The sequence below is a fragment of the Sceloporus undulatus genome, chromosome 2 (assembly GCF_019175285.1).
Source record: "Sceloporus undulatus isolate JIND9_A2432 ecotype Alabama chromosome 2, SceUnd_v1.1, whole genome shotgun sequence".
NCBI classification, from domain to species: domain Eukaryota; kingdom Metazoa; phylum Chordata; class Lepidosauria; order Squamata; family Phrynosomatidae; genus Sceloporus; species Sceloporus undulatus.
Window position 1 is genome coordinate 507,001 of NC_056523.1, and position 16,200 is coordinate 523,200.

At 48.8% G+C, this 16,200-nt stretch overlaps 2 protein-coding genes across 10 annotated transcripts in view; one reads left to right on the top strand and one right to left on the bottom strand.

Moving 5' to 3' along the window:
- Nucleotides 1-4,867, top strand: part of COL11A2 (collagen type XI alpha 2 chain) — a 95,168-nt gene extending 90,301 nt beyond the window's left edge. For all 9 annotated transcript variants that reach the window (XM_042448153.1, XM_042448152.1, XM_042448155.1 and 6 more), the window contains 3 exons: nucleotides 170-238; nucleotides 2,034-2,294; nucleotides 2,908-4,867. In XM_042448153.1, coding sequence (XP_042304087.1) covers nucleotides 170-238; nucleotides 2,034-2,294; nucleotides 2,908-3,054 — 477 coding nt within the window. In that variant the 3' untranslated portion in view covers nucleotides 3,055-4,867. The remainder of the gene's footprint in view (nucleotides 1-169; nucleotides 239-2,033; nucleotides 2,295-2,907) is intronic.
- Nucleotides 4,868-5,720: 853 nt separating this feature from the next.
- The window catches only part of VPS52 (VPS52 subunit of GARP complex), a 29,149-nt gene continuing 18,669 nt past the window's right edge, over nucleotides 5,721-16,200 (bottom strand). The window contains 8 exon segments of the mRNA XM_042448162.1: nucleotides 5,721-6,006; nucleotides 6,849-6,967; nucleotides 10,458-10,471; nucleotides 13,333-13,408; nucleotides 13,411-13,429; nucleotides 14,299-14,364; nucleotides 14,453-14,527; nucleotides 14,529-14,561. Of these exon segments, the coding sequence (XP_042304096.1) occupies nucleotides 5,860-6,006; nucleotides 6,849-6,967; nucleotides 10,458-10,471; nucleotides 13,333-13,408; nucleotides 13,411-13,429; nucleotides 14,299-14,364; nucleotides 14,453-14,527; nucleotides 14,529-14,561 (549 nt within the window). The 3' untranslated portion in view covers nucleotides 5,721-5,859.

Here is a 16,200-nt window from a genome sequence, read left to right on the forward strand (position 1 = left end):
TGTGCTGCCCAGAGCTTAGAAAAGGCCCCCCGCCCCTTTCTTTGGAGAACATACTCCAGAATTGTGGGGTTGTGTATGTGTGGCAAGGCATTACTATGGTCCCCAGTTCAAGAATCCCACCAGGTGGGCAGCATCCTCTTTAATCGAAATGCTTTCCCTCTCTTCTCAGGTGCCAATGTCCGCGTGGGAGAAGGAAACCCCCCAAAGCTGGTTCAGTCAGTTCCAGACAGGAAGCAGGGTGAGTTTGGGAAGGAGAGGATGGCAGGGGGCAGAGATGATTACACTCCCAGTCTATGGAGTTTATCCCACAGCAGGCTAAGTGCTTACGTCCCCTGCAGAAATGGGATTTAAATCCCAGAAAAATCCTGCAAAAGCGGGATCGTTTTCAGACTCATTGTGGGCATTGAGCCTTAACACAAAAATAACCCACACTTAACCCATTTTTACTTCACTTGTCTACTTTCTGTGCTGGTTAATGCTGGACTAGTGCTCAATGCCCCCAATGTTGTGTGAAAGTGACCACTCTTTTGCAAATGTGTCCACTTTCTGTGCATATCCCAACAAATGCAACCACCACTTAAACATGAGACTAAAATTATATTTTACAACCACACCGTCTGGCTAACAGAGACAACCATCAGTTGCCCATACGAAATGCTAAGCACAAAATGCTAGTTACAACACAATTACTCAGCGAAAGTCCTGTAGTATTCCCAGTCCTTCTGGCCTCTGCTGCAGAGAACAAGTGGAATACCTTTCAGAAATATCAAGCGATGATATACTGCGAATTCTTCATAATGAGAGGCAATCTTTAGGGTAATAGCTCAGGTAGAAAGGTAGCAAGACGACTATCTGCGGAGCTTTTTTTTAGCCATTTCAAATGTCGAAACTGTGTTGTAAATAGCATTTTGTACCTAGCATTTTGTGTGGGCAACTGATGGTTGCCTCTGTTAGCCACATGGTGTTATTGTAAAATATAGTTTTAGTATCATACTTAAGTGGTGGTTACATTTGTTAGTGTATGTGTGTATTTATATGACAATAAGTCCACCCTTGCCTTATGCTGCAGACCCCCCCCCCCCATGTAAGACAAAAAGCGCATATGCTCGAGCCCCATTAGATATATTGGGGCTTGTGCTTGCTGTGTGGCCATGGGTGCGCACCATGGGCACACACGCCATTCTCCTGGCGGCTTCCACATAAGCTGAAAGCCACTTATAACAAGGCCATGTATGGAGCGGACTCACTGTATATTATATGCTCATGTATAAGTCTAGAAATTTAGGTCAAAAAATTGACCCAAAAAGCCTATCCATGGGTCAATGTAAGTCCTATATTTTAACTCTTATTTAAAAGAAGGAACCATCCCTGGGTAAAAAGCAAGAGTATAATCTGTCCTGGAAGAAGCCCTGACCCCTCTACTCTCTCATCCCTCCAGCCTTAAGAGTGAGCACAAAGGGTTATGTCTGATGGAATTTTATAGGTTCTTTGACATTGTTTTGCTTTGCTTCATCCTTTAGATCCTTTGCTATATGGCCCTAAATTTTACCCTTGACTTATCCATGGGTCATAGCAAAATCCATAATTTGGACCCAAAACTTGCCCTTGACTTATACATGATTCTATGATTCATTGAGGTCGACTTATATAGCTGAGTATCTATGGTAGATTTATAGTACCTTGGTACTTGGTGAGTTTCCCCCTTTCTTTTTGAACTCTTGTAGCTGGCCATTGTGGGGGGTTAGAAGGCCAAGAGACCCACAGACCCACAGATAAGGTGGGCAGGGACCCTTGCACACTGGTCCTGGTGGGATAGACTGCTCCTGAGCAGGGAGGGTCTTTCTTTTCTGCTGCCCATGGCCTTGTCCTTCCAGGGAAGGAAGTCTTCACTGGAATGGGGACTCTGCCAGCAGAGTCAGCAAAGGCTGGTGGGAGAGGGCAGGGGAGGGGAGTTCTGGGGCAGTGGGTTCTGTGGGCATACGAGGGGACGCTCGGCACCTAACTCTTCCGACCCCTTTCCCTCCTGCCCCCAGTTCTCTTACACGGACGCAGACGGAAACCCGCTGGGCGTCGTCCAGCTGACCTTCCTCCGCCTGCTGAGCGTCGCAGCCCGGCAAAACTTCACCTACCACTGCCAGCGTTCGGCCGCCTGGCACAGCCGGGAGACCCCTAACACCGCTCCCTCGACCACAGTGGGGGGCTACCAGCACGCCCTGCGCTTCCTGGGGGCCAACGAGGAGGACATGAGCTACGACAACAGCCCCTACGTCAAGGCCTCCGTGGACGGCTGTGCGGTGAGTCCTTCTTCTGGGCGTGGGCAAGGAGGGACCCAGACGGCCCCTTAATCTCGCCCAACATGACTGATGCGGCATACCCTCCAACCATCCTGGTCCAGCGGGGACAGTCCCCATTAAGCCCCTGCTGTCCCACTTCCTCAGATGCTTCTAAAATGTCCTGGTTTCTCTCTCCAATTCTTCTAACCTTCTCCTTTGGCGCCAGCATGCTTCCATTGCTGTAAACTAGGTTCAAAATGCAGAAGTCATTTGCTCTTCATTAAAGCAGCAGTAGAGAGAAGAGAGGAGGGACCAGGGTCTTTTCCTTCCCAGTAGGCCCATCCAAAAGCAAATGCAGCAGCCTTCCTTAGCTTGTGCATTCGTCCATAATTTGTGCCGCCTCGACGATAGAGTGGACTCTTGCTATCCGCTGGGGTTTGGTTCATAGATCCCCCATGGATAATAAAATCCGTGTATGCTCAAGTCCCATTAAATATAATGACATAGCAAAAGGGTGTCCCTTATAAAAAAATGGAAAATTAAGGTTTGATATTTGAAATCAAGACTTCTTTTGAACATTTTCAAACTGCCTTTTTCTTCCCACCGTTCCCCCCCTTAAAAAATAACAATCCAGGTGCGGAAAGGGTCCGGCAAGACCGTGGTGGAGGTCAACACGCCCCTCGTGGCGCAGCTGCCCCTGCTGGACGTTCGCGTGATGGACTTTGGGGAGCCTGACCAGAAATTTGGGTTCGAGGTGGGACCGGTCTGTTTCCTCGGCTAGGACAGTGACCCCCTGGACCCACCACCCACCCTTGCCACCTCTTTTGCCCTCCCTCGGTCTCCAGTGGACAGACCACCTTCCATCGACTGAATGGGAATCATCCAAAGCCACAGACGTGCATCCTCTCGAACCCACCACCAGCCAGAGTGATAGCACAGAGACCGAGGGACATGCCACCATCACCACCGGGCAGATTGTGGGGACAGCTGGCAGACCAAAGAGACTTGGACATTGGAAACGGTTCAATATTTTATTGTGCGTGTGTTTCGGTCATCCCAAATATTCCTCCCGCCCCCCCCTCCTCCTCTTGCAGTGGATGCTGGGACTGGCACACACATAGCCTTCTATTAGTCCTGGCACCTGCTGTGCATGAGGAGAAAAACCACAGGGGCTTAGCCCTCCCACCCTTAAAAGACCCCCCCACGCAACACCCCCAGAGTCTCCTAGCTATCCTTTCCGACATGCAGCCCTAGGCCTGGGCCGTAATTCCTGTCAATCCAGAGGGTGACCGAATGCCCCCTCTTTGGCTCTGGGCAGTGTCTGGATTTGACTTCTGCAACCTTGCAAGGAGGATGCAAAGCAGCCCTTTCCCCCCATTAACTGCTCCCATTTGCCCCCTAGCAATTGCAGAAACGAGTCCCTGGGGGGTCTGTTTAGGCCTCTTTCCAAATGAGCCCCCATATGCTTACTGTAATTCCTGGTGCCCCATAAATGTCCTGCAAACATCCCACTTGCCGTAATCCCTGGTATACAGTAGTCCTCCCGCTTGCCGTAATTCCCGCTGCACCTGACTTGTCACAATCTGGAGGGTGACCAAATGCCTCCTTTTTGGTTTGGGGCGGCTTCTGAATTTACCTTCCGCTGGTGCAACCCTGAAAGAGGGAGCAAAGGCAACCCCTTCCCCCCATTAACCGGTTCCATTTGCCGTCCAGCGATTGCAGAGAGGAGCTCACTGGAGTCAGTTCAGCCCCTTCCTGAAGGAGCCCTTGGTTGCTTGCCATCCCAAAAGGGCGCCCTTGACACTGGCGTGGGTGAACTTGGGGCATAGGGATTCCCTACCTCAGAGACAGAGGCCAGGACAATCTGGATTTCTAGGGGACCCCCGCTGGCATCTCTTTGGGGCCCCCCACTTTTTCTCCAAGGGTCTGGCGGTAGCTAAAACTCTTCTTGAAATTCCCACCGATTTCAGAAGGCGGCTCTCTGCCCCAGTGAAACCAGTGGGCTTTTGTCAAGTGCTTGCAAAGTTGGAATGATAGCCCCCCAAAATTCAAGAAGCCCCTCTCCCCAAGACCTTCCCCGCCTCTCAGCCTTTGAAGCACAAAAAAGGGGATCCGTTTCAGTCTCTATTGAAAAAGTGCCTTTGGCCCTAAGAGGGCCGTCCCCCGGAAGAGAAAAGGAGACTGTGTATTTTATTTTGTTTTTATAAAAAAGAAGAAGAAATTAAATTAATTCTATTATTTAAAGGAGTGGATATTAAAGAGAGAGAAAGAGAAAGACTATTTGTTTTGTCTCCTGCTGCACATTTTTGTGTTTTTATGGGGAAACATAGAGAGGAAAAAAGAGCCTCGCACCCACTTTCTGGTGCATTTTTCAAAAATTGATCTTTTCTCTGGGTCACCTGCAAAAAGTCAAAGATTTTTTCCCTCCAAAAATAAGGGGGTTGTCCAAATCCTTGTGCTTTTTTGTTTTCTAAAAAGCCCCCGGCCCCCCCTGGTCCTGGTGCTTGACGCAGGTGACCCTTCCGCCGTGTCACGTTTTGTAAGTAAAAATGTGGAAATTGTATTGTGTAATAGAAAAAAAATCTATACTTTTGCTGCTCTCTTTGGGTCCGTTATTCTGATTTCTCCGTTCCGCCTCACGAATTGCCGCTTTTCTTGCGTATCCCTTCCCCATTCCTTGCTTTAAAGTGGGCTCCCGCCGCGACATCCACATTTAGAAGTAGAAAAGGGACACCCCAAAGGCCATCCAACCCAACCCCATTTTACAACAGAGTAAAAATATAATTAAACCTTTGACAGAATTGAAAACAAGACAATAAAATGAAAAAACAGCAATAAACCCTTTGCCAGCTGGGCAATCAGCCCCCCCAAAGAATCTGCCTGTCAACTTATAGGGACCCCATTAATTTCATAGGGTTTTCTTAGGCCAGGAAGACACAGAAGTGGTTTTGCCAGTCCCTTCCTCGGAAACAGAGCCTCTACGGCATGCGGCATTTTCCTGACAGTCTCCCATCCAGGTACTAGCCAGGGCTACCCATGCTTAGCTTCCAAGATCAGACAGGGTCTGGTGCCTTTAGGGTATTTAGACCTTGATTATCAGTCTGTATGTCTTCAAATCGCCTGTCAGCTTATGGCAAACCCATACATTTCATAAGGTTTTATTTTAGGCAAGAAGTCCTCTGATTCCTTCTTCTGAAATGCATCCCGCAGCACCTGGGATTTGTCATTGGTCTCCCCTCCAAGGACTAACCACAGCTGCTCCTACTTATCTTCCCACAATTAGAGGGGATCTGGTGCTTTTAGGGTATTTTTTGGTTTAAGTCATTTCCGACTTATGGAAACCCTAAGGCGAATCTATCGCAGGATTTTCTGTGCCTGACAGTGGGTTTCCAAGGGCAGCCCCATATGAACCCCATGTTCAACACAAGTAATCTAAGGGCCCCACTGTTGAGTTCGGAATGGATTTATTATCACTAGACAGAAGAAAAATACCAAGATGGTGGAACAGGATGCAGTGCCCCCCCCCCGGTGGGGCCAAGGATCTGGGGACGATGGGCCATGGAGTGGGATGAGGAACGGCCCACCCTCAGAAGTTGGGCTTGTGTTTCTTGACCTCAACCATCAAGTGGTGGATGTTGATGAGCTCGGAGCGGATGGGCAGGGCCTTGAGCGGGGCCAGCGCCATCACCTTGTGGAAGCGGTGGTAGTACTGGATCAGCTGCGTCAGCGCACCCTGCGCACAAAGATGGCGGTAGAGTCAATCCCTCTGCTCAGAGTCCAGCAACAGACCCCCGCCCACATCACCCTGACCCCACAAACCACAGCCAGCCCACGTATTACGCAAGCTCCTATTACGTAGTTTCTGTTAGAATCATAGAATCATAGACTTGGAAGAGACCAAAAGTGCCATCCGGTCCAACCCTGCTGGACCTGAAAATGCCTAGAGAGGTGTTCTCATCAGTAGGTCCTCCAGCAAAACCTAGAACCCTGTGTCTGGTTCTGGGCACCATAAGTCAAGAGGGATGTGGAGAAGCTGGAGCTGGTGGCCCAAATGGTGAAAGGTCAGTTTCAGTGATACATGACTGGAAAAAATATGTCCTCTCTGGGCATTTTCTAGGTGGCATTTCTATGCTGTGTGGCAACCAGAACCAGGAGCCTCCCCAGGCCCCCCATCAGCCTTAATTTCTTCTTGAAGTCAGGAGCCTAAGGGCTTAGAAATGTCTAGAGGAGTGCTCTCTCTAGTAATCGCCAAGTACTCCAGCATAACTCTATGGTCAACTGCCAAAGAATTGGACTGGAATTGGGGTATCTTCTAAGTCAAAGAATTGGGGTCTCTTCCAACTCTAGGATCTTAGGTATTCCTGCATGGCAGAAGAAGGGGGCTGGGCTGGGTGCATTCTTGCATGGCAGAAGGGTTGGAGGGGATGGCTCCCTTCCAATGCTAGGATCCTTTGTATTCCTGCATGGCAGAAGGGGGTTGGACAGGATATCTGTTGGGGGTCCCTTCCAACTCTATGATCCTCCCTCACAATCCGGACCTCTATTTCCTCTCCTCCCGGTGGATCCTTCTTCTACCTGGATGATGGTGGTGCCGTTCTTGAAGTTGGTGAAGGAGCGCATCACATCCTGGTTCAGGGACTCCACGGCCGACTTCCATGTGGCAGCGAAGCCACGCACCAGTTGTGTCACCCGGGCTGCGGAGAGGAGATAAAGACAGAGGAGGAGGAAGAAATAGGTGAGGGGCTGTTCTGAAGAGTGGGGGCCGTTCCAGCCCCCTACCACTGAAAAGGCTTTGCCTGGTATCAAAATGGGGCTGGACTGGGTGGCCTCTGTGAGTCCCTTCCAACCCTAGGATTCCATGATTCTGCCTAAACCTTAGGAAGAACCTCCTGATGGTAAAAGGTGTTCGTCGCTCTTGCACAATAAGCCTTGTCCAGAGGAGGGCCACCAAAATGGTGAAGGGTCTGGAAACCATGAAGCCCTATAAGGAGAGTCTTTAAAGAGCAGGCGATGTTTAGCCTGGAGAAGAGAAGGTTAAGAGGTGATATGAGAGTCCTGTTTAAATACTTGAAAGGATGTCATATTGAGGAGGGAGCAAGCTTGTTTTCTGCTGCTCCAGAGAATAGGACACAATGGAGCAATGGATGCAAGCTCCAGGAAAAGAGAGTCCACCTAAACAATAGGAGTAATTTCCTAACAGTAAGCGCTGTTTAAAAGTGAGTACTGTATCTGAGCTATGTCTTTTAACTTTTGTATATTTTGAATACACAATGGAAGGCAGTGCCTTGGAGTCTGGTGGACTCTCCTTCCTTGGAGGCTGTCTTTAAGCAGAGGCTGGGTCCATCTGTCAAGGGGAGTGCTTTGATGGAGTTCCTGCATGGCAGATGGGGTTAGACTGGATGGCCCTTCTTGGGGTCTCTTCCAACTCTAGGATTCTAAGATTTTTGGGTGGTCCATGGATTCACAGAGATTAGCAGCCGAGGGAAGTCATGCATTTCTTGAGATGCAGTCTGGCCAGAGAGAGGAGAAGGAGAGGAGCTGCTTGGCAGCCATTTGAGACCGTGTGCTTGAGACCGTGTGCTTGTTGCTGAAGGGGCGGACTCTGTGAGTCACATCTGTGAGTCACAGGGGGCGGAGCTAGCAGACTAAGTTTATATCCACCTTCCAGAGCCTTCCAGAACAGTCCAGCCAGAGAGAGGAGAAGGAGAGGAGCTGCTTGGCAGCCATTTTGAGACCGTGTGCTTGTTGCTGAAGGGGCGGAGCTTCTGTGAGTCACAAGGGGGCGGAGCTAGCAGACAGCTTTATATAACACCTTCCAGAGCGAATTTTAGTTTTCTTTAACTCAACAACTCCACTCAAGTGGCATCAGGTTAGGATCAGATATTGAAACAGAACCTTCCTTTAAGTGTAAGATAGCAGCCATAAAGTGGTATCCCAGTAGATTGACTGTTATATCATTACTAAAGACTTTGCAGTATGGACACGAGGGATCTGCTGCAGTCACCTGCAACTCTGTGGGATGTTTCTCTCTTGCCTACAGAAGTGGAAACTTCACATGCACCAGTGCAAGTTGGTAGCACTCTTGGAGGAGAAAGTGCAGCAGCTGGAGTCCAGATAGCTACACTTCAGCATATTAGGGAACAAGAGGATTTCCTGGACACAATAGAACTAACCATCTTGGATGAGTACCACGCAGGAAGATGCTCGGTGGAAGAGGTCACTTGCCAAACAGAGGAGGCAGACAGCTGGAGGAAGTCACAAGAGAAGTAAGCCAAGAAGGGATTGTTCTGGGAGCTTGCAGCTAGAGAATGATTCGAAGCTATTCCCTTATCAAGGAGGATGAAGAAGAGCAGATGGACAGACTTCAGGGACAGACAGGGGGCCTGAGAGTCCCCCCGAGGGAACAGTCGCTGCTAAGCCTCGGAGGAGGCTGTGGTCGTAGTGGGGGACTCCTTGCTGAGGGGTACAGAAGCAGTGATTGTAGGCCTGACAAGATGTCTCGAGAGGTGTGTTGTCTTCCAGGTGCAAAGATCCATGATGTGACAGAGAGGCGAGAACTGGTCAAGCCTACTGACCAATACCCCTTCTTTTGGTCCACGTGGGAACTAAGATACGCAAGACACAGCCTTCAGAACATCAAAGGGATTAAGGCGCTGGTAGGAAGCTGAAAGGAATGGATGACAGGTTGTCATCTCGTCTCTTCTGCCAGTTGAAGGGCATGGTTCAGGAAGGGAGAAGGAAAATAGCGGATGTGAACAAATGGCTTCGCAGATGGTGCCCCGAGAAGGATTTGGATTCTTGATCATGGGCTGCGGTTCCATGAGGAGGGACTTCTGCAACAGATGGGTTGCATCTCACGCCAGTTGGAAGAAATGTTTTTGCCAACACTCAAGAACTTGATCAGGGGCTTTAAACTGAGTTCCGAGGGGAAGGAGAACAATATTAAGGAAGGCGAAGGATGGCGAAAATAGTCAAACTGACATAGAGGGAACAAGGCAAACATGCAAGGACCCAACAGTGGGAGGCAAAAAAACTTGCCAGGCAGCAAGTAAAGGGACCCATGTCTGCGATGTCTCTACACAAATGCACAGAGCATGTGAAATAAGCAAGATAACTCGAACCCTAGTACAACAAAGCAAATATGATATAATAGGCATCACTGAAACCTGGTGGATGAGTCTCATGATTGGAAGTGGAAATGAGGGTATAACCTTTTTAAAAGCTAGGCCAAACAGGAAAGGAGGAGGTATACACATATGTTCAGAGATATTTACACCAGTGAAGAAATCCAGGACATCAATCTGGAAGCCAGGGGAGAGCATCTGGTAAGAATCAAAGGAGGAAACAACAGGATGTTACGTGTGGAGTCTCTACAGACCTCCAAGTCAGACGGAGGAATTGGATGATGCCTTTCTAGAACAGAGACCACACACTCAAAAGAGAGATTAGTAGTGATGGGCACTTCAACTATCCTGATATTTGGAAGTCAAACTCAGCAAAATCCTCAAGTCTAGCAAATTCCTCACTTGCCTGGAAGACATTTCATGGTCCAAAAGGGGGAAGAGGCAACAAGGGGTCAGCTATTTTAGATCTGATCCTAACCAAACTTGGTTAATGGGGTGCAAGTGGTGGGATCCTTAGGTGGAAGTGACCATTCTCCTGGAGTTTGTAATACAGTGGAAAGGAGAAGCCAGGCAGAGTCAGAACGCATCCTAGACTTTAGGAGAGCGGATTTCAGTAAACTTAGAGAAGTATGAGGGCGATTCCATGGTCAGAAATATAAAAGATAAAGGATTCAGGACGGATGGGACTTTCTCAAAAGGGAGATACTGAAGGCACAATTTCAAACAGTTCCGTGAGAAAGAAAAATGGAGGTGTCTCAAGAAACCAGGATGGATGACTAAGGAACTTTCAACGAGATCAGTTTGAAACGGAAGATGTATAAGAAATGGAAAAAGGGGGAAATCACAAAAAAGGAATTCAAAGAAATAGCAGGCATTTGTGGGGTAAAGTCAGAAAAGCTAAAGCGCAGAATGAACTCGAGCTTGCTAGAGAGGTTAAGAACAAAAAGGGCTTTTTTGATATGTCTGCAGCAAAGGAAGAAGAAGGAAACGGTAGTTCACTGAATGGAGAAGATGGCAAAATGCTAACAGAAGACAGAGAAAAGGGCAGAATTACTCAAACCTTCTTTGCCTCGTCTTCTCAGAAAAGGAAAAAGGGCTCAACCTGAGGATAATGGAGCAGAGGACAGACATAAGTAAAGAGATAGTAAGGAACACCTTGTTAATCTAAATGAATTTAAGTCTCCGGGACCAGATGAACTCCATCCAAGGGTATTAAAAGAACTGGCAAATGTAAATCGGAGCCATTGGCAATAATAGTCTTTGAGGACTCCTGGAGAAGAGGAGAGATCCCAGCAGATGGAGGAGGGCAAACGTTGTCCCCATCTTCAAAAAGGGGAAAAGAGGATCCAAACAATATCATCCAGTTAGTCTGACATCAATCCCAGGAAAGATTCTGGAGGCAGATCCTTAAACAGAGACTCTGTGAACATCTAGAAGGCAATGCCATCATCACAAAAGTCAACATGGTTTCAGAGAAAGAAGTCATGCCAGACAAACTGATCTCTTTCTTGATAAAATGACCATCTTGGTAGATGAAGGGAATGCTGTGTGATGTAGTAGATCTTGATTCAGTAAGGCCTTTGCAGGTTCCCTGACATTTTGCAAACAAGCTTGTAAAATGTGGGCTAGACAAAGGAATGTTACTGGATCTGTAATTGGTGACCGGACGAACCCAAAGGGAGCTCAACAATGGCTATTTTTCATCCTGGAGAAGTGACATGGGGTGTCCAGTGGGGCTCTGTCCTGGGGCGTGTTATTCAACATCTTTATCAAGACCTGGATGACAGAATTGGGGGAAGACTTATCAAATTTGCAGATGACACCAAATTAGAGGAAAGCTAATACCCCAGAGACAGGATCAAACAAAATGACCTGAATAGACTAGAAAGCTGGGCCAAAGCAACAAAATGAATCCAACACAGAGAAATTGTAAGGATGCACTTAGGGTGGAAAAAAAAATGCACAGATATAGGATCATGGGGAGACATCTGGCTGAACAAGACTTATATTGGCACAAGGGATTTAGGAGTCCAAGTAGACCACAAGTTGAACATGAGTCAACAGTGCGATGCGCAGTTAACAAGGCCAATGCGATCTAGGCTGCATCAATAGAAGAATAGTGTCTAGATCAAGGGAAGTCAGTCCCACATATTGCTGCGGTCAGGCCCCACCTAGAAAGCCAGTTCTGGGCACCACAATTCAAAAAGGACATTGAGAACGGAGCTGTCCAAAGGAGGGCGACAAAAATGGTGAAGGGCTGGAAACCATGCCCTATGAGGAACGACTTAGGGAGTGGGATGTTTAGCCTGGAGAAAAGAAGGTAAGAGGTGATATGATCGCCCGTTTAAATATTTGAAAGGATGTCATGTTGAAGAGGGAGCAAGCTTGTTTTCTGCGCTCCAGAGAACAGGACCCGGAACAATGGATGCAAACTTGTCCCCCCGCCATGATTCTACCAGGAATGTCCTTGTCCTGGGCAAGCCAATGGGACATGGACTCTCAAGGTTCATGTGACGCAGAAGCAAACCAAGACACTGAGCTGTGCAGGTGTGACCCATCTCCCATCCTAATAATGGGCAGCCCCCCTGCCAACTCCCCCGCCGGGTTAATCATATTCTGGGGTAAGAAGGGACTTAGGAAGACAGTGGAGGCCCTTGGGATCCCCTGGGATTGTGGTTCCAGGACCCCCGGGGATACCAACATCCTGGATCGGAGTCCTATTTATACAATGGGATATCATTATTGTTATTATTACTAGAGGGATCCTTGATATCTGGTGGGGTTTGCTCCAGTTATCCCATGGATACCAAACTTCTGAATGTAGAGCCCATTATATGCAATGGAATATTATTATTTATTATTACTACTACTACTGACTAGTAGTAGTACTGACAGTGGGGTCCCTGGTATCTTCTGGGGTTTGGTTCCAGGACCCTCAATGGACAACAAAACCTATGGATGTTCAAGTCTCATTATATATAATGGGTGGTGGTGAGACTACATACTATTATTATTATTATTATTAATAATAATAATACAGGGTACATCGGATACGAAATACCGGTTCGAAATTTCGGGATACAAAAATCCCATAGGAATATTGTTTCGGGTTACGAAGTTTTTTCGGTTACGAAAAAACTTTGGTGCTTTTTTGGCTTTGACGGAATCGCGGCTTTCCCCATTAGCGCCTATGGCAATTCGCTTACGAGGCTTTCGGGTTACGAAAGCGGCCGCGTACGATTAATTGAACCCGAGGCACACTGTAATCATAATTATCCTTTTTCTCCCAAAATAGGACTCAAGAGGCTCACTGTCAAAAAACACAGCACAGTCATCCCTCCACATTTGTGACTTTGACGTTTGAGTAGTTGGTATTTAAGCTAGGTCCTCCAGCGCAACTCTGCCAGAGGTTGACCATAGAGTTGGTCTGGAGATTTACTAGAAAAACACTTCTCTAGCCACTTTGTCGGTCCTCCAGTGCAACTATGGCCAACCTCTGGCAGATGTTGCCCACGGAGTTGCGCTAGGGATTCCCAGAAAGGCATCTTGTTGGGTTAAAAGACAGTCGCCCCTCCGTTCTCGCAGAGACTTGAGATGTGCAGTTTTGAATATTCATGGAGGTGACTGTTGATTTTAATGGGGGGATTAATGCAAACTAAGGTTGCATCCACACTGGAGAAATAACCTGGTTTGGCACTGCTTTGTCTGGCTCAAGGCTATGGAATTCGGGAGTTGGAGTTTGTGTGGGGCCAGCCCCACAACAAAATCCAACTCCCAGAATTCCATAGCCTCGACCCAGAAAGAGTGAAAGCAGTGCCAAACCAGGTTTTTTCTCCAGTGTGGATGCAGCCTAAGCCTTCTGCATCCACGTTTCTCTGCCTGCTGTCAAGGACTTGGGAGCCCTCATCCTGGGCACGCTCACCTTCCTCGCCCGCAGCCGCTCCAGCTGGCCCCTTTCTGCCAGCGCCTCTGCCTCCTTCACAAAGGCAATCATGCCCCCAAAACCCGGGCCAAGAGCTCCTCGATGAACTCCTGCAAAGGTGGAAAGAGAAGGTGACATGAGCCACTGTGCAACCCCACAAACATGTGGCGGGGTTGGCCATGGGAGCCCCAAAGGTCTCTGAGCCTGAGGGGCGGCATGGAGAAAAGGGAACCCTGTTTTCTGGTCTCTGCTCCAGAGCTACGTAGAGCCACAGATTCGAATCGCAAGAAAAGGTTCCACGTAAACACAAAGCAGCACGTGTGCAAGTGCCTTCAGGTTGTCTGTTGTCTAACGGTGAACCCATGAATTTCAAAAGGAATATATTAGGCAAGGAGTACTCAAAAGTGGCTTGGCCACTGAAATAGATATTTGGTGGTGGCCTCCAACCCAAGTACCAACCAAGGCCGACCCTGCTTAGCTTCCAAGAAAGTGCCTTTCAGGTATGTAGGCCCTGAGCTATACTGTGCATCTGCGTGCCTTCAGGTCGCCATGAATTTCAGAGGTTTCTTAGGCAAGGAATCTCAGCCAGGCAGAGAAGGTTCTGCCTGTCTCCTCCTCTGAAATAGGACCGACATCTAGTACTTGTTGGCAGTTTCCCTTCCAAAGATTAACCAGTGTTGACCCGCTTAGCTTCCAAATTCAAACAGGAATTTGGCACCAGTTATTCCTTGGCGGTCTCCCACCCAAGTCCCACCCGAGGCTGACCTGCTCAGGCAGAATCCGTTGCCTTCAGGGTATTTTGGCCCACTGACCCCCATTAGGTTCTCACGTCATACCATTGATTCACCTGACCGCTTCCTTACATCTTCCCTGAGCTTTCAACGCCAAAGATCCCAGACACTGTGACTGGCAAAGGGGGGGGGGTATGTGGCATGGCATGACCCTGCAGGGGGTGACCCCCAAAACAGCCATCTCTCACCTGAGTTCGAGCGTTGAGCAACTGCTGGAACCCTTCAACCTCCTTGCTCTCTTCTACTGCACGCTCCTGCAAAAGGTTGAGAGAAGTGTGAAATGGGGGGAAAGGAGTACTGCTGCTCCCCCCAGTCCCCCACCCCTTGCAGCCCCCCGCTTACCATGAGGACCCCCAGCATCATGTCGTAGTTGTTGATGAGGAAGATGAGCTGCTCTTTGCGGGAGGAGAATTCGGCACGCCACGCGCAGGACAAAGTTCTCCACCTCCGTCTGGCGGGGAAGAAAGAGGGGGCATGTCAGAAAACAGGGGCAGCCCCAAACCCCCCACCACCACCTGTATCCAGGGTTGCAAAGTACAGTATCATCCAAATCCTCAACACAGGGATACCTTTATTCATGGATAGTATTAATATGTCTTCTCTAGGAATATCTAGTCCCTCAGCGCAACTTCATGGTCAACTTGAACCAAATTGCACTGAAGGACCTGGGATTCCTAGAGAGAACACTCCTCTAGGCATTTGTAGCTCCTCCAGCGCACTCTATGGTCAATGTCTGGTAGGTGTTGACCACAGAGTTGCACCGGAAGACCTAGAGGTTCTTAGAGAGCTGTTATCTCAGGTAAAAACATAGTGTTTTGTTGTTATTTACAGTTTTTCACATTCAGTGTGGTCCTGTGTTCCTATCCCAGCGAATGTGGGGAGACTAGCATATATCTTAAACACTTCTTTAACAAGACCATATACAGTTGGCCTGCCATATCCATGGATTTTTCATCTTCAGATTTAATCATCCATGGCTTGAAAATTATCTCAATATATAATGTATACAGTGGTCTCCAAATTCACTAGGTAGGGCACAGGAATATTCCTAGAGAGAACATATTAATACAATACGGGAATACTCAAATCTGCAAAACTCTGTGTGTGTGTGTGTGTGTATTAAAATGCAAACCTTAATTTTGCCATTTTATATAAAGGACACAATTTTACTAGAACATTATGGGCCCATTCCCACTGGTGGCATGACCCGCATTGAATTCTGGGTCTGCCACGGGTAAAACCCTGATTCCAAAAGGCCCCCCATTCCCACTATGAAAAGGGGGCCTGTTTGGAATCGGGGTTTTCCTTTGGCACGCTTGTCGTTCCCATTGGGGAAGACAAGCAGCCATCCCTTTCCTTCCCCCTATCCCCCTTCAGTGATCCAGGGTGACAGAGGCCCCAGAGGGTCCCTCTCCACTGCCACCCTTGGATTGCCTCCTCCTTCTCCTCCTCCTCCCTTCCTCCCCGGAGGATGTGAGTACAGAGGCACACACACACGCGCACACATCCTCCATCCTGCGTCCTCCAGGCCAGCTGCCTCCCTCCTTCTGCCTTGGCCTCCTTCTAATGTAGGCCTGCCGAGGCAGAGAAGCAGAAGGAGCCCAGGCAGCAGCATGGAGATGGAGGAGATGGAGGAGGAGGAGGACCAGGGGATAGGGCTGCTGTTGCTGTTGCCTCCGCTGCCAAGCTCCAGTCGCCAGCACCCAGGGAGGCAGGGAAGCCGGGGAAGGAAGAGAGGGAAGGGGGGGGGAGGAGGAGGGGGGCGAGGGAGGGAAGGAGGGAGGGAATGCCAATGGCAGGGAGATGGCAGGGGCCATTGCAGCTTCCCCTGCCATTTCCCTGTCACTGGTGGGGGATGCGAATCCACCTGTGGTTTCCATTGGGATGGATTGATTTATTTTACAATAAATCGATTCATCCCAAAAACCAGTACTTTGGTTTGTAGCCCCTACCACGCCCCCAGCTGGAAAGGGCTCCTAGCGTGGTGGCGAGCAGCACCAGGCTGCTAGCGTGGAGGCGGCGCGAGCACCAGCACCACCACCAGGCTCATAGAGCGGCGGAGGCTCAAGTGCCACCACCGCCACCAGGCC